Raw genomic sequence first — 26,304 nt, 5'->3', positions numbered from 1 at the left:
GGTTGCTCTCTGTGCACATGCTTGTGTGTGTTACCTGTGAGTCGTGACGTCAAGTCACTGAGCGACGACCGACCAGGCGAAAGGGGATTGGCTGTGTGGACACTGGGCGTGGTTATCTGGCCAAGGTAGGGATAGGATTGGTCGTAGGACCAAGATGGAGACGCCTGCATCTGTCTGGAGTCTAAGAGAGAGATTGAAACCTTCAGAGCTGTGAAGCAAAGGGTTTTGATCAGAGTGATGCTGCCTTCAATTGGAATCAGACGGACCCAACTCAACACGCATGATGATATGTTGCTATGGTGATGTCGTATAGTTTACAAGTAATTATCAACAATAATTAATTTTATGTAATTATTCTAATAAGGCATGTCGCTATAAAATGCAGCTTTCTCTTAATAATCTATTCCAAACTTTAACAACTTCCTCCTTGTGTGAGGGAGCTCATAACATCCGCTTGTGAGTTCTGTGGTGGAGGACGGCATGAAGTCAAAATATTTTAACTTTGGATGGCAATCGTCTACTGATGCTGATCCAGTATTATCTGTCGGCCTCACCTAATTTTGTCCATAAAAATGATATCCGGTTTGCTTGCTTCCATGTGAATGCAGCACAAGTTGAATGTTGAGAATGAGAAGTTGAGCCACACAATGCTGTTAACACACTTACTTCAGAAATCTACTATTACACCTTCTATACAGTTCTATACACTTCTATAAGGTTGGGGGACTCACAAGAGACAGATTCAAATATACAATATTGAACATGATGTGTGCAAAATAAAGGCTGATTTAAATGAACTGGAGTCTTGAGACAAAATCTGTTGCTAGTGAAAGGAACAGAAGAGAGAGATGGAGAAGAGGAAGCAATTAACTTAGCATGGGGGTGGACGGATGAAGGGGAGGGCTGTGTGTGTGTGAGTTATTTCATTCAATCCAGTCTTTTTCCCCACAGTCTAATAAATGGCTCTGATCACCCACAGACTTGCAGACAAGAGTGTGTACATGTATGGGTTTGTGTGTGTGTGTGTGTGTGTGTGTGTGCAGCCAGACGAGGAGGCAAATTGTACACAGCAGCCAGACGTCAATGAAGGCTTTTCAAGTCCAGCCAAGAGCTCTCCCAAGCATTGACGTGTGTGTGTGTGTGTATCTGGGTGGTGGTGAAGCCCAGGCCCTGTGCCAAGCCACCTCCTTTCCTTGCTTCTCTCCCCAGGCAGAGTACACTACAGCAAAAGTCACAATCCGCTGGCTGTTTAAAATAGAACAGATAGAAAGACATGTCTGTGGTGTTTTTAGGTTGGCTAATTGATGACCGAAATGATGAGACGGACCCATTTATCTTGTTCAAATGAGACCTGGTGCAGCGAGTGTCATCAGTTTCTGATATGATGGGTATGATTCAGTTTGACTGATTACACTTTGCTTTTAGAATGGATCAATACTTAGATAAAAGAACATTATACAGTAGTAATTTGTTGTTATTCAATGGTTTCTGTAGGGTGTTTTAGACCTCACCAATAAACCAGAGGCAAAACACAACAAAATCAGGCAACTTTTTGTGGCATGCAAATCTTCTAATCTGGAAAAACACAACGTTTGCAGGGGCAGTGGTTCTTTGTGAAAACCGTGTATCTCCTATCTGACAATTTCCATTTTTCAAATATACTCAAGAATTAAGTGCTTCTTTATGGTTTGAGGATATCCATCCATGAGGGGGGCTGAAGCCGATCCCAACATTGGGAGAAGACAGGGTACACCATGGACAGGTCGGCAGACGATCACAGGGCTGACGCGGAGAGACAGAAAACCATTCACACTCATATTCACACCTACCAGCAATTTAGAGTTGGGTTGAGAATATTTATTTTACTTACTGAGCTGGATAAACAATAAAACGTTATCTGAAAAAATCTTTGTCACAAAGGAGCGCATGTAGGCCTATATATTCCCTCAACCCTATGTTTCCTCTGTTTTATGTTCCCTCAAACCTATGTTCCCTTAATCTTATGTTCCCTCAACCCTATGTTCCCTCAGTCCTAGGGTTGAGACCCTATGTTCCCTCAGTCGTTCCCTCAGCCCTATGTTCCCTCAACCCTATGTTCCCTCAGTCCTATGTTCCCTCAGCCCTATGTTCCCTCAACCCTATGTTCCCTCAGTCCTATGTTCCCTCAGTCGTTCCCTCAGCCCTAAATTCCCTCAGTCCTATGTTCCCTCAGTCATTCCCTCAGCCCTATGTTCACTGCAGCAAAGTTCACACAGGCTTTCCTTTCATGTAACTAGCTAGTCGGCATCACTGTGGATGGGCACTGTTTAACCTGGTGCGACCACACAGGAGCCAGCCTCAGATGATGTATGGGGATGAAGGGCATTTAACTACAGCAGTCCACTACTAACATTCTCTAACACGCTTGGCATGGATCCAGCTGCCTGTTAGGTTTTAAGTTGTTGACGTAATTAAAGAACCACCGTGCTGAGTAAAGTTCATCCACTTCACCACACACACACACACACACACACACACACACACACACACACAATGATGGTGATCAGATGAGCAAGTCGGCAACCTCGGTGTTGTACAATATCGCTGCACGAAATTCAAGTTATTTTTAGGTAATTTTATTATGACGCCAGTATTAATTTCAATTTCTATTCAATTCAGGCCCTCCTGATATGCATTTATCTTGATGGTGTAGATCAGTGTTTTTCAACCTTTTCTGAGCCGCGGCACATTTTTTACATTAAAAAGATCCCGCGGCACACCAACAACCAAAAAAGTTACAAAATGCCATGGTGTCAAACTTAATCCCAGGCAGGGACAAAATTAAAAATTGGGACTACGTTGAGGGCCAAATAGAGTCACCATTTAATAAACAGGATAGAAGGGATATTGGACAAAGAGCAAAATGAATACGTTTGCTACATTCTTTTATGCATATGTACCAGAGCTAGATGTTTGGCATCTTTTCTTGGCTGCCAGTTCATTAAAGTCTGGGGTTAGGTTCTGTGGAAACCCTCACGATGGAGTGAAGGTGCATCAGTGAGACGACTCCTGTGTGGGTTTTTGTTCATCTTCATCACAGAGAAAAGCTGCTCACACAGGTATGTGCTTCCAAACAAGCAGAGCGTTTGAGCAGCATGTAGGCAGATTTGAGGCATCGTTTCGGGGTGAAGCAGCGCCCTCAGAGTCATACTTTGCCTTGAGTGTCATTACACTGGAGGTCTATCAGCTCCACAGGTGCTCTTTCCACATCAACTGCAAACGGATTGCTGAGCATGACCTGACGATCTCTCACGGCACACTGGTGTGCCGCGGCATAGCGGTTGAAAATCACTGGTGTAGATTATGTATGCATAGTGTCTATCCACTAATCTTTAGAGTTGTATATAAAGTATATTCATTGTATTGTATTTTGGCTTCTATTTTTCATATACCTCCTTTCCTAGTTTAATTCATTTGAAGGGCTATGTTGCATCCATTACTGTAAAAAACGTTCTATTACTTAGTAGTAGTATTTCATATTCAATCCTATTTTCTTTGAAGTCTACTTTGGATTTTTGAATATATTTGTATACTAATTGTAAAGGTGTATACATATTTGGACCCTGGTAATCTCCCTATTTGGTCTTTAGGGTTGTGGAAGGCTTTGCATAGACAACCAGTATTAATTCAACAATTAGTAGGAAACATATTACAGTAAAATGCATCATATCCAGTGGTGGACCACCCTTGAAATTAAATTAGAAGACGTTTTTCAAATTCTGACAGTTATAAGTTTTCTTTGCTTTTTCTTTCACACAGTGGCACTTCCTGCCAGCTGACTCTCATTTCCTCCTTTAGGCATGACTTGCTTCCTCACTTACAGACACACACACACACACACACACACACACACATATACATGCAAATGCACACAGCGTCACTACCACTGAAGGCAGAAGAGGAACAGATACTGTATTTTGGTACCACATAGAGTATCCACGGCAACCGCAACACACACTCACACACACACACATACACACGCACACACAGACCACAATGGATCTCACTAAAACCACAAGGAGGAACAATGAGGTTTGATGCAAGCTGAATGCACAAGTTTGAGAAACACACACACACACAGACACACACACACACACACAGACACAGACACACACACACACAGACATGGTGTAATGGATGTAATTTGTTGTATTAAGTATTAGTGTGCTGGTCACTAGAGTTTGAATTAAACTGCTAATGTTAACCATTCAGGCTGCTTTCACACCTGTAGTTGGGTTCATTTGGTCCGGACCAAGGGAAAAAATGCTACATTGTTAAACATGAAGTTATACAAACTGACAGGTAACGTGAACAGATTTCACCATCAGCAGATGGATTTATTAGTAGTTTAGCTTTTGAATTCATGCTAAAATCACACATCTGCTATCATAAAACCCTGTGGTTGGTTTGTTTGCTTTCACACCATAATCACACTGCACCAGAGTCCGCTTGGAAGCGGACCGAGACCCACCTTTTCAGGCTGTCTCTATTTGGTTGTTTGGTCCGCACCAAGGTTTGATTGACAGCTTTCACAGCATCCCAAGCAAATCGAAGTAACAAAGCAAACTGTCCTGAGTTTCTTTTAACCGAACCAAACAGGTTAGCTGTGAAGGCACAAGTAGACGAAAGGTTTCTAAACATCAGGCCCCTTAGCACTCCCAGGAAACAGCCTAAATATGTGAATGCACACATTAGAGAATATAAAATGGACTACTGGGACTGTAAAGTGGAACACCTATTGGCCACACAGCAGAGATTGTCAAGATTTGAAGAGTGTCGATTAACAGCTGTACACACCAAACACCAAAGTGGAAACAATTATAGCGTTTTAAAAGACCTGCATAGCAGAAAACACAGAACTAGCGCAGAACTGTTGTTGGTGCGGCTGCTAACATACTCACACAAACAGTTCACTCACTGTTTCTGCTGTTCACTATAAAAAATCTCTCTCCCCATGCCAATAAACAGATCCCTGCCGTCGACAACTTCGACCAATAACAGAGCGTAAGCCCTCGTGGCAGCCCACACGCCCCCACGCATGTGGACAATGTGATTGGCCTGTTTGAATCCAGGACATGTAAGGGCCGTAGGTTTGTTAGAGGCTGTTCTCGCTCTGTTCTAGCAACAACTTTGCATTTCGAAATTTCAAGATGTCCCTTGCACTGCTGTGAGTAAATGTTGATTTCTGAGAAAGATGAACTAAATGATGGCTTAAGTGCTTCACAAATACTGAACAGGGTTTCTGGGTAATTCAAAAGGAAGTCAGATTCTGGAGAAAAGGGATTCATTAAAAATTACTTTTTCTTCTATTTAAAAACAATGACCATTCAGGTTTCCACGCAACATGAAGGCAGCATGACTCAAAGAGTAGGAATGAACTGTTATGGTGGCCACTTAAATGTACTTTACAGCACTTCGCAATCACACGCTAGCCACGACTTGTATTAAAGAATAGGGTTGTTATTTCAACCCACATTGGTATCGTTACACCTTAGAACACAGCAAATCCTCTTTTGGAAAGCAGGATATTTGAGGTGTAGACATGTTATAGCTAGTCCAAAAAGGAATGCTCTGCTAGCATTAGCTACAGTAGCTCTGGTCCCATGCAAAGACACTCATGGAGAATCTGTACTAGAAGGGTCCTCGAGCCCACTGAACCCCAACAGAAAGCTGCTTTCGATAACAGTATCTGCCGTATTAATGTAATGCACTCGTGGGTTGTGCTCTGTATTATAAATGATGGGAAGGTTTTGGTTAAATACCAGCCAGTCATGCTATATAGCTGGGTACATAAGGAGGACTATCACTGTACTTGGTAGCATTGCCCTAGCATAGCTTTGAGCTTTGTTTGTGATGATAAGACAGCGTTCTTGATCAGTGTTTTGTAGTTACTTTGCACCCGCCTGATTCATCCAAACGTTATCAGTCAAAGAAAGTTTGTAGCATCAACATTCTTCCAGTAGAAGATTTAATGAGCCATTGACTAAAATGTCTCAGTTGCGGGGTTTGGCAAACAGCATGTAACCTTTACCGTTAAATTGGGGAATTTGTAATGTTGGCTGCTGTGTAGTCAGTGTTAATCCACGACAGAATGGAATTGAGAGACAACGTCTATGACCGGATTTTCAGTAAGTATTGTTGCAAGAAGTCAATTAGCCAAGCTAATAAAAAGGAAAAGTGTGTAATAGCAGGTGGGTTCCAAGATTGCATTTTGGGCCAATGCTCTAGTGCTCGGACTACAAACATTCATATGCAGATATGTGTTTACAGAGATTAGTCTTGGACAGGCAGGAAGACTGAATTCTCCTCTGTGCTGCCTCTTGGCTTCTTTTCTTGATTAAGGCAGATAGACATAAATCCCTTTTGGGCTCTTACCAGCAGTTATCTGAGCGTGTGTAGGGCTGGAGAAGGTGGCAGAGTTGAGTGCTGCAGATTGGCGGGTGTTAGCGGAGTGTTGATGGTGATGGTGGTGATGGTGGTGAGGAGGCGTCACCCTCATCGAGCTCCGTCTCAGCTGCTCCAGCTCTGTTAGCCTCTCGGAGAAAGCCAGGGAGCCGGATTTGACTTCGTCCATCTTCTGACGATGACCTGGGAGAGAGAGAGATGGAACTTATTTACATATACAGTATATCGCTCCCTACAATCTTAGAAATAAGAGTTCCAAACGGTTTCTTCCAGAAGGGCTGAGGTTCTACCCAGAACCATTTGCTTCTGAAGAACAATTATTTGAAGAAAGTGTTTTCAAGGGGTAATTGTGAGACTAAAGGTTCCATTAAGAACGCTATTCATCCAAAGTGTCCTAGCTAGCACCTTTATTTCAAAGAGTGTACCATCGACTTTCTGCACTTTCAATTGAAAAGTACCTGTTACCACAATTGAAAAGTGTGCCACACAAATATATGAAGAGGTGATTCGTCAGCAGATTACTTCATGCTTGTACTATGATTATATAATCCAGGGATTACAGTAACAGTTACAACCCAATACAAGCTACAACAATGTCCCGACATTGTTAACACACTCTGTCTGCTAATGTGTTCGGGAATCTGACGATGGGCGCCGCATAGGGGTCTGGCTGTCTCCCTGTGTGTGTGTGTGTGGTGGTCTGTCACGCTGTCTGTGGTGTTGGCTGCACTTCAAAGCACTGAGACTGAGCTCCAGTTACAGGCACTTCCTCCCAATGGGGGAAGTGTGCAAGTGTGTGTATTTATACTGAATATGTGTGTGTGTGTGTGTGTGTGTGTGTGTGTGTGTGTGTGTGAGTGGGCGAGTTAGAGACGAGTGATGGTTATTCACAGCTGAGCGGAGCTGGCAGGAGTCTTCCTCTCTTTCTGTCACCTCACGTCTCTTCTGACAGTGTCGCTCAGTTCAGTTCCATTTAACCTGAATCACAATTATTCATATGACATGATGTTTGTAGAAGCGTTTATTGGCACTAAAGGAATCTGTCTTTCTCTCTTGCTTTCTTCTGCCATTAGAAATCCCCATGTTGCATCACTCTGAGTGGGAGAGGAACTCAGTGTTGCATCAGGTTCCTTATTGACTCACTCAACTGAGAGTTTATGTGAAGGGATTAGAGGCATGTCTTCATTAAATATCTAGTCTATAGACTACAATACATGTTTATGACTAACAACTTTCAGTGATAGAATAAAAACATTACATTCAAGCAATATTCTATACAATTCTGTACCAAACAACTTTCTGAGGCTGGTATGCAACATAAGACGAGATGTATTAAGTGTATTAAGATCAAATGTACTTTAGTATATTAAAAAGTAATATATTGATGAAGAGTACTACTGTAATCATTACCCTAATCCTAATCTAATCTCACTTTTCTTAATTGATGGACTGAATATACAACCCTATTCTACAAAGTTTTCTACATTAGTTTTCTTCTGGGACGTCTGTCTGAGCGGACGTTACAATATGAGCAGTGTACATGTGGATGGGTTTGATTGGCATTAGTTACCATGTGTAGGAATTGTTGTTAATTAACATCAACTCCGATCATTGCAGCAGCTTTAGAAGATTGACGATGCTGCTGCTAACACTGAATACACATGCTGCCTTTGTGGGCAGTAACCCTGTGGGACTCCACATGTCCTATGCTGAGGAGGAACATGTCAACATCTGTGTGTCAGTGTCACTCACGCCGTGGCTCTCTAGGACCGTCCACGGTGATTTTAATGGCTCTCTGGTATGTGGCCACCTGAGGAGGGTTGGTGAACACAGTGATGGTAAGAGTGAAACTCTTCCCTAGGAGAGAAAAGGATAGGACAAAAGAGAGGAAGACAGGGAGAGCATAGTCAGAGAAAGAAAAAAGAAAGGAAACAGAATGGGGAAAAAGGAAAAGTGTTCATTAGTATTAGGATCTTTTTCAAGTAATACTCTCCTTTCAATCCCTCCACTACTTCTCTCCTCCCCCCCCTCTTGGTCTGCTTAATGCATTAAGTCATGTACGTCATGAGCCCCCAGGCAGGAATAAACCAGATACCACACACACACACACACACACACACACACACGCACACACACACACACACACACACACACACACAGAAAGAAACAACGAGATGAAGAAAGAGAAAGTCTGATAGACAAAATCTTCAAATAGTCTTGCGATGAGGGGGGGGGGGGGGGGGGGGGGGCATATTGATTATGCTGGACTATATTGCTTTTGATGGATTATAATGATTTATGATTTAGCTGACAACAGGCTTCATTTCCATTCCATTTTCAGGCAGTTTTAAGTAGCGTTAACGACACACACACACACACACACACACACACACACACACACACACACACACACACACACACAATGTGAATGTGGTGCATTTCCATCAGCTGGTTTGGAGCGAACAGACTCGGCTACAGCGTAGTTTGGTCAGAGGTTTGCACTATAAACTACGCATGGCTGTAATCGTCCAGTAAAAAGAGTTTTAGAAGAAGCAGAAACAAAACTAGTCAGCTTAGCCATCTCACCATCTGTTATTGTTCTTGACAAGCATGCATGCATTATGGGAATACCCGGGAAGATGCTGAAAAGGGAAACAGCTCATATGACTAAATTGCTGTCATTAATGAATCAAACAGCAACTATCAGTCAGTCACTTAATCAGAACTATGGCTTAAAACATTATGAGCTCTGATTTAGAAAAGGTAGGCTATACATTCTAAGGGGCTCTTGCCAGCCAATCAGAAACAAGTGTTTTATTTGACGAAGGTATAATCCAAAAATATCGACCATAAAACACTCAGTTGATCCCCTGGTGACACAAGTGTGTACTACACGTTTATAGGACTATGGGACACACGTGTGTGTGTGTGTGTGTGTGGACCACTGCCAGCCTCAGATTTGGAAGTAGCACTCACTCAACACTATGGCTGCTGCAAACACACACACTCACACACGTGCAGATCACCACTGTTGTTGTGTGCCAGGGCTGGAGTAAAGTTTCCCCATGCAGACAGTCTGATGGCACACACACACACACACACACAGCAGACTAATGTGGGTAATGCCAGGTGTTACTCTCACTTCTCTCTGTTTTCTCTCTCTCTCTCTCTGAACATTTCCCTATTACATTGTTGCAGAAAACATGACTTGTGAAATTTTGTCATAAATTATGTGCATACAAAATTGTAATGAAATATACAGATATTTAATTAAATAGTTTCATTTTAAAGAACAATTGAAAACCTGTATTTCCGAAGACAGCCAGTCGACTGACTAAAGTGTTTCCACGTGATTTGCATTGATATTCAGATAGTGTACATGTTATTAAATGGACAATGTAGAAGGTTGCACTCAATAGAGTGCTGAGCCCCTTCAGCTTTTCCATTGTTTTACTTGTTTCATCACGGAGAGGGCAAGAACATAGGTGTGGGCAGCATATCAAAGCAGCAGGGATGATCAATAATCACACAGCTGCAGGTGGTGGAGATAAAATCTTTTCACCAGACAGAATATTGATATTGGACAGTTTTTCGCATGACAACTACTGTATGGTCTAAGTTTAAGGAAAGATTGTGGTTATGGTTAGTAATAACGAAAACACGTGTTACATGTCTGTGATGGGACGCATCCACGACCACCCTTGCATTGAAGCGCCATCCAATCATTAGCTTTGGTTTCACCCTGTTCCGTTCGGTCTAAATAACACCGGTTCTCAGTGCTGTATAGGAGCTTCTAAACCAGAAAAAGGTAAAAAAAAGGTTTTATTTCTCTGTTCGTTCCATAATGTTGTCAGACAGAGGGTGTGTTTTCACCTACCGACGTATTGTTGAGTGTGTATGTTGCTCTATACACAGTCTGCGTGTCGTATAAATAGAGTAGAGTATAGAGAAACATGGAGAGCTTTTCTGTGCAGGTTGTTTACAGGGAGAGTTTACAGTAAGAGATCAGGGCTGATAGAGAGAGACAGGAGGGAGAGAACAGCTGAGGTCGTAGTGTCTGTTGTGTCTATGAGGCAGCCGGTGGCATCACACACACACCCACACACACACACATATAGATTACTAAATCACAAAGGCTCGTGTGTGTCTCGACAACAGTGTTTTTTCCGGGACTTTCTCTTTATACACCACTATGTCTCTCTCATTCTTTAAAGATAAGAGCGGCTTTCACACATGAGGTGTGTGTATGCGTGTGTGTGTGTGTGCATCATGTCAGTGCTTGCTGAGTTTCGGTTGCCCCAGTTTTCTCACAATCAGCCAATCAGACGGAATCTCTTATTTACATCATCTTCAACAAAGTATCGTGTGTGTGTGTGTGTGTGTGTGTGTGTGTGTATGTGTGTGTTCACACAGAGTCTGATATTGGGAAAGAGAAAAATGATGGTCCTGTTTAAAAGCGGAACTAAAAGAGAGACAGAAACCTGGTTGCACACACACAACTACACAGACATTAGTAGTAGTACTCTGAACCAGGAAACAAACACACAAGACATGACAGATGTGTGTAACTATAGTGTAAATGCAATCGCGTTATCAATTTCACATCCAACAACAACGTGGGTGGAAAAACATAATCGACTGTTCCAAACCAGAGAGGAAGCAGCCATTAGCCAGTTAGCGAGCTACGCTACTAGCAAGAAAGCAGCAAGGAAGCTTGTCATCGTGGATCCACAAGACACGAGACCAAGTGTCTGCTTTAAGATGCTTATTACTGAATCATTATTTTACTATCGCAAAGTCACCTGACAAAATAAACAGATACACAGGTTTATGACAAGCGTTGTATTGTGTGGCTATGGCGGTGGACCATGTCTGAGTCGTCTCACAGCACTGTGTCATAAAAAGACTGTTGGTGGGGTCATGTTGTTTCAGGTACGGCTGAGATGATGAAATATGATCCTGGTTTAAGAACCAGATTAATGAGTTTGAAGTTTGGTCAGATGCCAAACTGATGGGAGCTGTGTGCATTGTGTGAAGTGAGTGCTCTCATTGATATGAATAAAGGGCCTGCAGTGTTTTGCTGATCACGGCTTCATTCACTCTGAAGAGTCTTTAGGAAAAGCTTCTTGTGGACAGAAGGCTGTTTTCACATTATCCGGTTTAGTTTCACCAGACTTGAAAGAAATTATTGGTTTTCTTATATCATCACTAAATCAGCAATATCACTGTTTATATTGTGATGTTTGAAACATCAGAGGTGAGCTAGAAGGAGGATGTCACGAGAACCGATACTTTGGTACCATGTCAATGGAACAATTCTGAAAACATGATGGTGCTCATTTTTTTTATAGTACCACAGGTACCGCAGCAACACTTCCTCATACAATGATTTGTATAATATTTAATAAAAGTTACTCCTCATTTTTAATGCATTTTTCTTCAAAAGCCAGCAACACGTGTCAATTTCTGCTTGCTACATGAAAACAGTCTTTCAAAATAAACTTTCATCTTCATAGGAAACTACTTAGTTAGGTTTAGGAAAAGATGGTTTGGGTTAAAATAACTACAAAGCGCCGTAACTACATTACGCAAGTTAGGCGACAAATAAATGAACATTGACTTCTCGTTTCACATTGGGGAACAAACAGCAGTGTCCTGGGTGAAAGATCACTGTCACATTCACCAAAACCAGTATGCAAACTGTAGCAAAGGAGTGTATGTTGAAGTACGCAGGATTTATTGTTCTGTTTTTTACTGTGGTATCAATTTGGGAATTAAGGATCTTGTAATTTCACTGGTATTGGTATCAACTTCTACATTTCTGGTACCGTGACCTCCCTAAGGAGGACATTCAGAGAGTTGGGGGTGGAGCAGGACCAAGTTAAGAGTTTGTATCTAAAGTCAAAACCTTGAGGAATAGGATTTAGTTAAGCAGTTTCTATAACTTCAGTGAGGAGCTACTGATATGCAAATCCACACAGCAGCTCTACATTGACATGAGCACTGTGTACTGAGTGTATCAGTGTCGCCGGGTGTTGTAACTAAGTGCTTCTGCAAAACAGGGAACACTGACTGATGATGAGTATGTTTGAGAACGTTGACTCTGACTCCCACACACACACACAGAAACCACTAGTCAAACCACTAAACCATTCATTGCGGTCGGCAGCTAAACTGACCACTTCCCACTCAGACAGTTAATGACATTTTACAGGTTTTAGATGGAAACTCAGCTCAAAATCTACAATACACAACCCGGTCTCCAGGAAAAATGTTTTCGGATTCGTTGAATGTCGCCGCTTTAGGCAACAAAACCTCAAAGGTTAGAAAAAAGTTAATGGTTTGTTTAAATAATAACATAACAAAATAACGGCCCAACGTAGCGGCCCAACGTAGCGGCACAACGTAGCGGCACAACGTAGCGGCACAACGTAGCGGCACAACGTAGCGGAACAACGAAATGTTCGCTGTACTTTGTCCCTTGCTCTGAGCAAATGCAAAAACTTTTTGTCCCTGATTTGCAGAAACGTAATATGCCAACATTTATTCCTGGCGACTAGGCTTGGAAATGTTACATTACATTGTCATTACAAATGTCCTGGACCCTTCACCAAATACCCTTTTATCACATCGTCACATCTCGAGCGAGAGACAAGACTAGCAGAAATCAGAAACTGTCAAGAAGCCAAAAGTCAACAGATAAGTCTTCTATGTTTCTTCTTGTCAACAAATCCCAAACCAAAAATATACTATGAATCCTACTGACAAGTATTGTGTGTATCAACGCCTGATATCTCCACTTCCTGTGTGCCATAGAGCTCCATTAAAAACACATCAATGACTCAATCTGATATGTTTTCATAATTCTTCCGGGATGCTGTAGATAGTTCTAGCGAACTAATTGGATTAGAAACAGATACGATTTTTGTTAGCTCAAACAAAATAACTTTTTTCTTGTGTATGATTTCTCTTATATAATATATATATATATATAATACGTGTGCTTGCAAAATCAATTTTGTGCACCAATATCTGACATCGATGATATAATGCAATCATTCCACTGCCACAAATACTCACTAGAGCACTTATATATATATATATATAGTTCATATTTACAGAGAAGACATATGAATTAGCTCGTGGTTCCCTGCATTAACCACTGTGATCAGCTTTGTTTTGCCTCTTAAAATACTGTGTGATGCTGGGAGAATGAACCTCATTGTATTCTGTGCAGTTAAATTTGCATGAAAACAAATTTCTACACATCATCGTTCTTCATTTGAATTCTACTGCACAATAATTAAATTAAGTATGCTATTTTTTCAACGGCTGAACTGTGGAATCTGTAAAATATTGACAGATATTCCCATATTTCCATTCAGCTGGGGATTAAGTTCATGTGAGTGTTCGCAGAGTGTGTGTACACAGGACGGCTGTTTTAAATAGATTAGTTGGGACATTTGCCTGTGACTGATTTAGTGTAACTGTGGTCTAGTGTGTCCGTTAAAGAGAGAGAGCGAGGGGGGGAGAGTGGGGGGAGAGCGGGGTAGACGTTGAATGGAGAGTTACGGGGAAGTTGTGTGAATACTGTTTTTATTCATATGTACTTCCCCTAATTTATCCGCTGTGTTGTGTGCTTGTGCAAAACACACGTATTAAACTTCAACCAGAGTAAGATTGGCTGACATTGCTCTCACTCTATTTGTGTTAGTGGCACTCTAGATCATGGTGCTCTCTGCAAAATGAGTCCACGGCAAAGATCAGCATTTGTATCTCTTTGTTTTTGCATTTGTGTGTTTCTATGTGTGTGCAACGTCTCCTCATACAATGTGTCGTATCGTTGGTATGATACGATACAAAAAGGAATATTTTGAACGTTCCGCAACATGAGAGATCAGTCCTACTCAAACCCCTGCAGACCATAACCTGTTGAGACAACCAAACCACTTGGCTGGGTTTAGAAGAAGATCGTGGTTTGGGCTGAAATAAGTTTATCACATAACTTAATAAATATATAAGTTATGTAACAAAAGTAAGTTGAACAAGTAAACGTTGACTCCTGGGTGAAAGTCTTGTTTCTTTGACCCGTCCATCCACCTCGACTTCCTCTCTCCATGTACTGTGTTGCTCTTTATACTCCTGACTTCTGTAGAGGCAGCCGGCACGTCCTGCTCATGATTACGTGGGTTATTGATCATTTACAGTCAATGTAAGTACGGACACAGAATGAGAACACTCCGGTGTGTGTGTGTACCTCTTCCACTGCGGCCGACAAAGCGCAGGTCGTTGAATCTGGCCACTTGGTTCTTGATGGCGGCTGTGGCGTTGCGAAGCTCAGCAGAGAAGTTCTCATCATTTCCTGCCATCACCGTTACCAGGGTGCCATCGGGGGTGTCGCCCAGGGCAACCACCTAGTGACCGCAAAGAAGAAGGAAGGAGAGAAGGAGAGAAGATGGAGTGTGATTTCTGAATGTTTGGTGCTCAGTCAGCCTTTAGATGTTCAGCTTTTGGTAGTTTTTCTGCCCGGGTTGTTCCAGGTTAATATAACTTTATTTATACATCACCTTTCTCAACATACGTGTCTGTCTATGTTCAAGGTTAGTATAAAACAAAGAAAGATAATATTCATTGATTTTTTTAACGGTCACACTGAGAAACAAACAGCGTTGGACTGTTTCAGCTCTCAAATTTCATGTAAAGGATTCAAATGATGAAATAAAACGTAAATCATTTCCCTATTGAAAATGAAACAAGTGTGAAATGGAAATGTTCAACACTCTCTGGAGAGCACGTTCTCCTGCTCCACACCTACACAGATATACAGATATAGAGGCAGGGAAGCTGATTTCCATATCAACGCTAATCACACCAAACCATCAGTGAGCAAACGGCCGCGGCTGAAGCTGATGGACGCTTTCTTTTTGAACCCCTGCGATGACCACAGTTTGGGTTTACCTCTCAGTTAAAGCATTGTCCTACAGGCACATGGGTCTCTATTGTTTACCTTCTAAGCTGCCTTGAGTATTAGTTGAAATATCAATATGCTGATGTTCCAATAATCAACCAGTGACATGTATTGATCTGAGCCTGCGGTGGAATGTGATTGGATAAAGTTCTTCCTTAATAATAAAGCAGGAGCGACTGGATGGATCTTGGCCTGTGTGTGTGTGTGTTCGTTAAACACATGCCAGTGTATACCAAGGTTGTAATAGTTTAGAATTTTCTATTTATTTTACTTTAGTTTTGACTGGTTATAGTTTAGTTTCAGAGTGTGTTTGCTAGTTTTAGTTTCCGTTTTTCAGAAAGCTTTAGTTTTAGTTTGTATACTGCTACACTAGTTTGTGTGTCTTTGTTAGGGACAGTTATAATACCCCACAAGTATGTAGTTACATAAAAATACAAATTACAACACATTCTCTCTCCCAACTCGTCCGATACCAACGCTTGGTCAGTGGTCCTAAACTAGGTCTCGGTTCCTCTCTGTCAGGTTTGGACGTATCAGGAACGGCGCGTCAAGTCCTTACACGCATAGTCGGTTTGCTGAACGGGCCTACTGGGCCCTCTAACCTGTCGGGCCCCTGGGTCTGACTACACGCGAAAATGTCTACAAAGATGTCGCTCTGATTCTGTGGCTCCTGTTCTTATGGAGAAGGGGTGGGGCCTTTACAGGGGGACAATGTCTCACTATCCGCCCATGCACAGTGTCTGTTTAAAATAAACCTCCATGCCTGCCTGTTACGCGCATACATTTCAAAATAAACTTCCAACACCAACGTAGGTTTAAGTCGTTTTTAGGTTTACTTGGTTGGGTTAAGTAGAATACTGTGGTTTGGTGGTTGGGTTTGTTTGACCCAACTGTCCTCCCCGTCCTCCTCGCCGAGGGGACTTTTACAGACTTTTACAACAGTTTCTCTGAGCGCCTAATGATGACGTGGATGGATTTGCATTGGAGTGAGCTGAAAGCCCTGTGCATCTTATTCCGATACTAAAAGGTGACTGGTCTGTCGGTATCAGACGCAGAGCAGCATTGACCAATGGGAGTGAGAACAGGCTGGCTTGGAGGACTGTGAATGTTTAAATCTTCTGATAAGGGATCAACTTGAGAACTCTTACACTAACAGGCTCAGGAGAAACAACCCAGCTGATTAACAGTAGAGCTGAGCTGCTTGGTTACATTTAAAGGATTAAAGAATAAATCGTTTTTTATTCAGGTTCAGTTAGGTTTAGTTTATGACGATAACCCTGGTGTTTACACACACATAGTACCTGTGTGTGCACCAACAGCGTAGTGCATGTTGTCATGTATGCACCTGTGCATATTTCAGTGTTCATGAAATTGTGTGTGTCTCCATGTATATGTGAGTGTGTGTGCATCATAACAGTCATCCATTATCAGAAAAAGGCAGTGACATCCGCTCATGACACTCATAATGATGCATAATGCACCAAACACACACACACACACATGTGCGAACACTAATGCATAAGGCTCAATAAATCAATCAGTTGTGTGTTCTGCGGCTAAAAGCTGCTTTTCCACAAATGCATTTTGTCTCAAAGTGCAGGGAAGCGTCCACATCCACACACGTCGATACACCATGATGAAGAAATGCAAGAATATCCAGCCATCATGTGAACACATCAAATCAATCTGTTTTCTTGCAGAAAAATAGCATCAAATCCTGTAAATTGACATTTATGAACAGAGGTTTTGCACAAAAGGAATTGTAATAATATAATATAATAATTTAGTATTGAAGAGATTCTGGCGTAAAAGAAGTTGGTCCTACTTGTTAGTCAAAATAAATAATAAAGTATCTGCTGAAAGGCCTCGTCACAGAGACGCAACTGTCCTCGCTCATGAAGCAGTTGGAGATATGTGCTTTTCATGGGACAGCGTTGTCGTCTAGGGACTAATGGTAAGAACAATATTTTGAATCCAAATTATTATGCTGAAACTTTCTCCCTCTCACTCTGTGAAGTGAATAAAAAGATCAATACATTTACTTCCCTTTAGCTCCAAATGCTGTGAAATGCCTCCATTAGCTGATTGGTGCTGAACATAAATGAAACATAACCATTGATAGAGAATACTATAAGTAATAAGATTCACAGATTCCAGCTACTCAAATGTGAGGATTTCCTGCTTTTCTTAGTTTTATGTTATTGTAAAGATCTGAGTCTGTTTACAGTGAAGTACAGTAACGCAAAGATCTCAGCTTCCAGCACTAAAATAATAAGAACAGATTAACATTTGATGAATTGTTATTTTAGGTGAAGCTTCTTATTCTGCCGTCTTGGCCAAGACTCCTGCTTGAATCTCAATGGGAAGATGTCCTGGTTGAATAAAGGTCACATTAATAAATATGCAAATGATGCCCTGCTGTGGCCTCAGATGAATCCATCATTCTAGTTCTATTCTACAACTCAGCAACATTATTAAAACATATTGACACACGTTATATGCATTATTTACAGTAAATACTGAAGTGTAAAAAATACATTTAAAAGTACAGAAGTATTATCAGAAAATGTACTCAGTGTATCAGAAGTAATAGTACTATTTTGTGGCTCCTTTTTAGAGTTGAATGATTAAATAGATTATGTTATTAGTTGATTATGGATGTAATCTTTATATGTTGGTCAACATAGAGCAAATTTTTTATTTTATATACAGTATATATATATATATATATACACACACACACACACACATTGAGTACTATACTTATGTAATTTACACTGTTTTTTTTTTACCTGCATGTTCATATTTACATAACAATAATCCGACACATTTAAAGCATTGCATAATAACATATAAGGTCAAGTATCACAATGTATGATGATGTATTATAATTATCATAGTTGAAATACTTCATAATATTTTAATAATGCCTTATAATGCATTATAATGTACTATATATATAAGTCACTATAAGGGTCATTGATTGCTTTAAGTAAAGTGAAAAGATATCATCAGCAAAACCATGTAAAATAAAGACGTACATCAAAGTATTATGATGATTGACCTTGTAAGTCATTATAAAAGGCTTTATAATGTGCTATGATTATTGTCGTGAAGCATTATTATTTATGGCTGCTTATAGCTGTCAGTAAATGTAAAGCAACACACACCTTGAAAGCGATGGGCAGCGTCTTGTTGCACCTCCAGTGTGTGGGCAGCACCGAGCAGAGGAAGTTGGGACTGTCAGTCTTGGACAGCTCACCTGGATGATCTGAGATCACCTGTAGAGACGCCACCGTTACTCAACTGAAGGTTTACATCAGGGGATACATTCAACACGGTGACTTGCATGTCATCGTACCTCCACCATCCCGCGGTCAGCCATGCGCAGTTTGCCCACCAGAGCGGCCCCTCCGGCCTCCTGGGTGCCCAGAGGCAGGGCCTCGGCCATCTTCCCCCCCGAGGCCAGGGTGGTGGAGGGGGGGGTGTAGCGCCGGCCCGGGGCTGGGTCTGAGAGAGAATACACGAGGTTAGTTGAGTTAAAGTTCATCTTTGTGCTGCTCTAAATACCTCCAGATGATGTTCTGCCATGAATGCAGATAAATATGAGAGACGGTGAACCTCACAGAGCGCTTCATGCACAGAGGCTCTGGTTCCAAATGGGAATATGTTCCTTGTCTATAATAACTAATTGAATATCTTTGGGTCTGGGACTGTTGGTTGGACAACACAAGACATTTGAAGACATCCATTTTGCGCTCTTTAGGGGATATTTGCCACTATTTTGTGACATTTAATAGAAGAAAGGATTCAGCTGAAGAATCACAGGATCATGAAAACTAGTGTCAAAGAAAGAGGACGTAAAGACGAGCACTCAGATGAGACTCAACGACCGGTAAAAGTCATGTATATACGGCACATGATGACACACACGGACTCCCATACCACAGAGTGTAGTCATGAAACTGAAGACAGCAGCAACACTTCTGCTCTCTCAGCTTCAAATGAACATTTAGGAGAGAAGTGGCACGCTATCAACAAAGAGGCTTCAATTCATGTAACACCATAAAGAAAAGAATAAAGAAAGCCTCAGAGGGACTGTGATAAATAATCTCTCTGTCTGTGTGTCTGTCTGCCTGTCTGTCTGCCTGTGTGTCTGTGTGTCTGTCTGCCTGCCTGTCTGTCTGTCTGTCTGCATGTCTGTCTGTCTGTCTGTGGCTCTGCTGATTTGTCAGTCAGCCAACCCACAATTGAAGCCACATGCGGCGGTGTGGAGTTTATCTTACAGTGTGATTGAAACCCTTGCACTGCGGCGGCACTGAGCGCTCAGCCACCGGCTGCTGGTTCAACACAGGAGCCACGGACACATTTAGAATTGTTTGAATTCACTTCACAGAAAATAATCCCATAAACAGTTCAGTTCAGGGGCCGACCCACGGCAACTAAAACGTGCATTCACTCTTGTGGAGATCTGGAGTCGTACGTGATATTTTTGAATGATCTGAGAAAAGAAGATGAGACAGTTTTATCTCTTAGTGTGAAAGAGAAAAAGAAAAAAATGTATTTAGAGAAACTTTGACTATTTAAATAATAAAAGTATAATAATCAAGGTACCAGTTGAAAGTTAGTTTGTTAGTGAGGCAGTGTTCAATAAATGTTCATCATGTTCAATAAATGCTCATCATGTTCAATAAATGTTCATCATGTTCAATAAATGTTCCTCACACTCAGCGGAGCGGCGGATTACCTGAAAACGTAATTTCACTCACTATAAATGAAACTCTTTTAATAAAAATCATCCTTTGTGACTCCATCTCAAAGGATGATGATGTCATTTGAATTTAAAGAAAAGGGAGAAAAAGTAAACAAGAGCAGCGTTACTACATTATATTTAAGATAAATATAGAAATGCGATATATTTTTAAACCAGTTTTGCCCCTCAGCTAAAAATCTCACCATATGTTCAAAGACATCATAAGAGCATTAATATGGCAATAATTCTTTATTTTACCAAATGTTATAAATATGGATAAGTACTGATATACTGCAGTATACAGGGGACGATAGTTAAGATATTTAACTTGTTATTATAGAAAACATCTTTGTGAATCATATTTTGTAGAACGCGTCACACTGCACCTAACTACTTTAGAGTAGATTATATAAGAACACTAATGTCTATAATACTATAACTATAATACTATAACTGAGCCAGTCAGAGTGTTTGTGGTTTGTGTTCAAACTGAACAAAAGAAGGTTTCTGAAGTACATGTGGCCTCCCGACACCACAGCTGTTCTCATGTCCACCTCCAGTCACACATCCTCTGATAACGAGCATCATAACAGAGAGAAGGGGATGCATTCATGACTTTATATATGTGTATAAATATATGTATGTATATATATATATATTATGTGAGCAAAGACACTCGTATAATAAAGCGTCAGAGAGATGCCTCGTACCGTATTTTGCGTCCCACAGAAACACCATTTGTGCGCCACAGTGCGTCCACAGACACGCGACTCTCCCGATCTTCCCCGTAAACCTCCCGATGTCTCTTGTTGACAGCGCGAGCTGCAGAATGTTCTCTGTGTACGTGTCGAGAGTTTGTCACGTTGTCGACTTCTTGTTGTCTGCCCGTAAACAGAAGAAGAAACATGAACCGCCTGCTTGCGGCGCTTTATTCCGTCCAGACGCGCCGGATTTGAAAAAGCCCGAAACCGAAACGACGTCCAGAGCTCCACCACTGGGGAGCAGAAGAGAAGTCCCTCAGACTGGTGATGGGTGCTGGGACGTCTTCAACGCTCCTCGTGCCTCCTCGCAGCCGAAGTGAAGCTTCCACATGTTTGGCACCAAAGTGGAAGAGAACTGACAAGACTTTAAGGAAACAGGAAACTAAACCTGAACTAGTTTTAACTTTCAATCTCGGATCCTCCTGATTTAAATATGATGCTTCAGGACCGTTACAAGCTGCGCTCTCTCTCTCTCCTGCCCGGCTATGTCTCTCTCCCTCCCCGCTACATGAGTGGACATCCCGGCTAACGGCGCCAGGCTTTTACCGGCAGACCGTCCGTATTTGCATCTCAGCTCTCAGCCAATGGAGAGGCTCGCCGCTGGCTGTCCGAGTGGGGGACTGACCAATCAGTGTTATGTCCGTCCGGGAGGAGGCGGGGTTTGTGGTGAGGGAGCGGAGCAGCACTTCCTCGTGCGCTGAACGGACTTCATCGCTGTGATAAGTCAGACACCGCGATGTGAGACCACGCGGGACCAGGACTTCTATCTGTGGCTGCGTGGAGACAACAGTGAGCCCGACTTTCACACTGTTTCCCCGGATTCAAATAACGACGTAACGTTGAGTAAAATGTGACAGCTTCCTCTGAAAGTCAACATACACACTGTGATGTTCACGCAGAGGTGCACATTAACATATGTCTGGTGTCCTCCTCAACAACCGGCTGTGTCTCAACTCCCGGTTTGTCTGCTCAGAAATAACGCCGGCTCGGTGCTTTTAACTCGGGCTGTCGGTACCGGAGACAGACGATAGGGGGCAGTCGGTGATGTGAATCATGACAGAGAGCCGCGTCATGGATTCACCAGCATGTTTATGACTTATTGTTATTCATTCTAATGGGTTGAGACAGCTCTAGCATTATTTTATTGTGTATTTACATTGTTTTATGATTATGTTTTATGTTTCTGACTGTATCATAAAGTGTAGTCATGATTCTGAAATTGCATTTATGTTGAATTCTTTTTTGTGGCATATAAATGTGTGACTTGTGTGATGTTGAGTGTCGGTAACTTGTCCAGTACAAAGAGAGACATGTTGACTCTCCTGGTTGAATACAAATAAAACATATTGTTCAATATCACAGCATTACTGATGTAGATATGATATTTATATTATTTATGATTTTAAGTATTCTAAACCACATCATTTAAAATAAATATTTCAGCATGACATTGATTTAAATTATGATGATTTAGTGGAACAATATTTTAAAAAGTAAATATTTCCAATTATTTCTAATTGGAAATTATTGAATTTCATTATTTTAATTTTAAAACTAAACACTAAATAAAACCTTTAATAATATAAAACAAAATGAACAAATAAATGATGTGAGGATAGACTCATATTGAAGGATACATAAAAGCAAATAGAAAATAACCGATAAACTGAGGTGGATTCAGCTTATTCTAGTTTTAAGACTTAAAATGTATTGAATTGAATTTGTTTTTATTTGAAAACCACATATAACAAAACAACAACACAAAATAAAACCCCTAATGAAATGAAATAAAATAAACAGATAAATGATGTGAGGATTGACTCATATTGAAATATAAATAAAAGCAAATAGAAAATAACGGATAAACTGAGGTGGATTCAGCTCATTCTAGTTTTTGTCATATGATGCTACAGAGAAACTAAATGAATAAAGGAGGCCCACTCTTATTTCATCTCCACACAAGAAAACAGCACTGTGATGTATTTATTTTGAACAAACAGTGATGATGAAGTGTTGTGTGTCAGCTGTTCAGCATCTTAGTCATCCCAGAATGCATCCTGTTATAACTCACCTTCAATTTACATTAAACCCAATGTTGTAAGAAGAAAACATATAACTGAAAGCAGGTTTTACAGCTCAGCACTGATATGTACATACTGTACATGTTGGGTATTCATAAGACAACATTACCACGAATACAAACACAGTGTGCTTTATGCCTTCAACAATTGATCTCTCTGGTAAACCGTAACCATAAGACCATAATGGTTTTCATTTTATAAGAAACCTCATAATGAAACATAATAACTATGAATAAGTTGAAATTGAAATACCACTGAATCAAATGCACTGAAATATTATATATCTGAATTTGTGGTTTAAATTCCTCTCTGAATTTTCCAGTTTGTGAATAAATCAAATAGATTTTTGTCCTGGTTCACAAATTCAGAAAGAGCATTCCAGTGTGTGGGGTTTGTAGCTGCTCATCTGAACGTATCTCGTACCTCATGGTCCCCATCAGCAGAGCAGGCTGGTCAGTCGGCATTTTATGAATGTTTAAAATGAATCTAGCTTTAAATTCAGTGGTATTAAAAGTATTCAGTAGTTATTACAACATTATTACATGTGGTCGATTTTTATTATAACATTTATATATATATATATATTTTTAAAAAATATATATTTTTTGTACACATTAAAGGTAGTTTTTGGTTCCCACTTTGCAAAACCATCAAAGTTTACAGTTTTGTACTGTTAAAGGTCAGTCTGTGCACCTGCCTGTTTCATGAGGCCTTTTTGTGAGTCAGTCGATTGGATCTGAGTTAAATCAACACGCTGTCGGATGAGTTTTAGCGAAACGCCAGTCTGCCTCTGCATCCATCCCTCTGTAGCCAAAGGGGGATGATAAAAAATGTAAATGCCTCCACTCTGGTCCCGGCCGTAGATGCGCGTGACGTGATTTGCCCTTGGAAATATCTATTTTTCACTTCCTCATCCAGTATTTGTCTTTTTGTTTTGAACTTGTTATCCAAAGATCAGACGAATTCAAACGTCTCACAATCGTTTGCCAAGAATTCACTGATTGTCACAGATTGTTGAACTGCATAAAAACCTGGATTCAAGATGAACAGTGAAAGCATGCTAATAACACATTTCCCTTACGCTCCCTGGCTGGTTTGCTGCTACACGCACAACGTATGAAACCTGCAGCTAAATGACTTCTGTCAACCTGCAACTTCATGAAACTTAGTGTCATTAAATCTGACACTGGACATTTATTCCTCATAGAAGCACACTTATAAATAATTCAAAGAGTGAAGGATGAAACTATATATCTGTGAGGCCTTATGCCAAGTATGCACACAGATTCTATAGAAACAAAGTGAGTTTAGATGCTCGTAGCAATTCATATCGTCATGCATCATCATACGTGTGTATCCTGAGATGTTGCCACAAAATGTCTGAACGTTTAATACTCAGCTGAAAATGTGTCATAATTTATTTCATAACTAGATGCAATGCATGTATTCATCAATCTCTTAAAATAAAAATGAATATTGTCAGTTTTGAACAAAGCTGTGCAGCTATACAGTCCTTTACATGTTACAAGGTTACACCCTGTGTGTTGGGGTAAATAGTCAAAATGAGATGGTGAGCGTTTAAAGACAGAAATAAAACAGAAGAGGAGAAGGAGAGAAAAGACATGGCAGAGGGAGAGGAGTTGGATTTCACTCAGCCAGCGTTTCCCACTGACTGACTGGTAATGTGAGCTGGTCATTGTCCTCTGATCCATAATCAATACCCAGCCTATCAAAGTTATTGATACCAGCATTGCTTCATATTATCAGCTGCAGTACAAATACGATTCCTCAAACTGAAGATATGCCCAAGAAAGGTTTCCACAGAATAAGAGCACCATGTAGGAAGGCTACGCAGCTAAATGTCATTCTACTGTCATTTAGAAGTGTTGGTCCATCGAGGGCTAGTACTAGAGGAATGTATTACTGTCTATGGATACTTTCACATTTTTAACAATGTTACTTGGAAATAACCAATGGCATACGATATAGAATTGTCAGCATCATCTCAGCACATATTGCTACCAGCCTTCAAACAGCCCAAACATTTCCTATCTTTGTTTCAAAACTCAAAACTAGTCAAAGTTGTTTTCAGGATTTCCTGCAGAAATTCAAAATAAAACGCAAAAATAATCACCAACCAGAAGACCAATATCTGAGTATAAGTATAACCACTCCCTGAGTTTACAGTCCGAATGGATTCAGGCTGGTTCGTTACTGTTTGTAAGGTCAACTAAAAAGGTGCGGTTGCTTGTCTGTGACAGGATGATTGAGTAACACCTAAAACTCCCCAAAGAACTCCTAGAACCCATCCAGGACTCCCTCAAGGATTAGTTATATCGCCTCGATAAAGTCTTAGAAATCCAGTGAACTGAAGTTGAGAAGTGTGGTGGAATAGTTCAGGGATGAGAATGACTGGAGAAGTCTTTACCGTTGTTAGGTCAGTTTACGCTGCAGTTTATGCTGCAGTGGAAGTGTTTCAAACTACCAACTTCATGTACGAGAAGCTCAACATCATGTCAAACACCTCAAGAGAAAAAGTGCCATTCAAGTGTTCAGTGTTTCGAGGACTACAGCGTGACAAGCTTCTCAGAACAACGCAGTCACCAAAGATTAACATGGATTATTATAGCCACAAATTATGTGAAGGCAATGTTTTTACACCACAACAGGTAAATTAATAACTAAAACACTGATTAATATTGAGTTCAAAATAATACAAACAGAAAACGGCCACGAGACCAGACATGATGGGGATGATGATAACCAAGTGGTGTCAAGAAGAATGCACTTTACCAAAGAGTCCGCTGCCTGTCCGGCCCTTCCTCATCAGGTACATGGCCCAGGACAGGGGGCCAGAGGTGGAGAACGTCCCAGGGTTCATGCTTCAATCCTGGGTGCAGAAGCAGCAACAGCTGGGGCCAAATTTCCAACACCCAGCGGGGAAGAGAGCAGAGGGTATCAAGGGTAAAAATGAAAAGACAAAGAGGGAAAACAGCAAGAGGGAAATGGGAAGAAATAGAAAAAATAAAAGAAGAAGGAACAAATAAATAAGGTGTGTCTTTAACTTTTTGTTGTCGAGGATTCCAAAGTTAAAAGTCAACAAAAACACTTCAAAGAGATTCAGAAAACTCATTCGACAAAGAAGAGCTCCAGCCTGTCCTCACCTTCTCAAACGGCTTTTATACCCCTCACCCCCCCCCCCCCCCCCCATTCCCCCTCCCTCCATCTCACCCTACATATTAGTAAAAAGCAGAAAAGAGTGAGGGAGTAAGAGGCGAGGAGCCAGTCAAGCTTAAT

General features: G+C 41.0%; 1 protein-coding gene across 10 annotated transcripts in view; it reads right to left on the bottom strand.

The window, feature by feature from the left end:
• Nucleotides 1-26,304, bottom strand: part of runx1 (RUNX family transcription factor 1) — a 53,296-nt gene that overhangs the window by 1,955 nt on the left and 25,037 nt on the right. For 3 of the 10 annotated variants that reach the window (XM_076094259.1, XM_076094258.1, XM_076094261.1), the window contains 7 exons: nt 25,801-25,919; nt 18,774-18,922; nt 18,583-18,693; nt 14,702-14,858; nt 8,197-8,301; nt 6,415-6,627; nt 35-208 (listed from right to left, as the gene is read on the bottom strand). In XM_076094259.1, the coding sequence (XP_075950374.1) occupies nt 35-208; nt 6,415-6,627; nt 8,197-8,301; nt 14,702-14,858; nt 18,583-18,693; nt 18,774-18,922; nt 25,801-25,888 (997 nt within the window). In that variant the 5' untranslated portion in view covers nt 25,889-25,919. Of the gene's footprint in view, nt 1-34; nt 209-6,414; nt 6,628-8,196; nt 8,302-14,701; nt 14,859-18,582; nt 18,694-18,773; nt 18,923-20,875; nt 22,073-25,800; nt 26,198-26,304 lie in introns of those variants that run through there. The other 7 variants (XM_076094266.1, XM_076094263.1, XM_076094256.1 and 4 more) reach the window with 5 other exon arrangements.

The sequence above is a fragment of the Anarhichas minor genome, unplaced genomic scaffold (assembly GCF_050575085.1).
Source record: "Anarhichas minor isolate MPS153535 unplaced genomic scaffold, ASM5057508v1 ptg000018l, whole genome shotgun sequence".
Classification (NCBI taxonomy): domain Eukaryota; kingdom Metazoa; phylum Chordata; class Actinopteri; order Perciformes; family Anarhichadidae; genus Anarhichas; species Anarhichas minor.
Note: the sequence above shows the minus strand (reverse complement) of the source record. Positions and strands in the feature narration are given on the sequence as shown.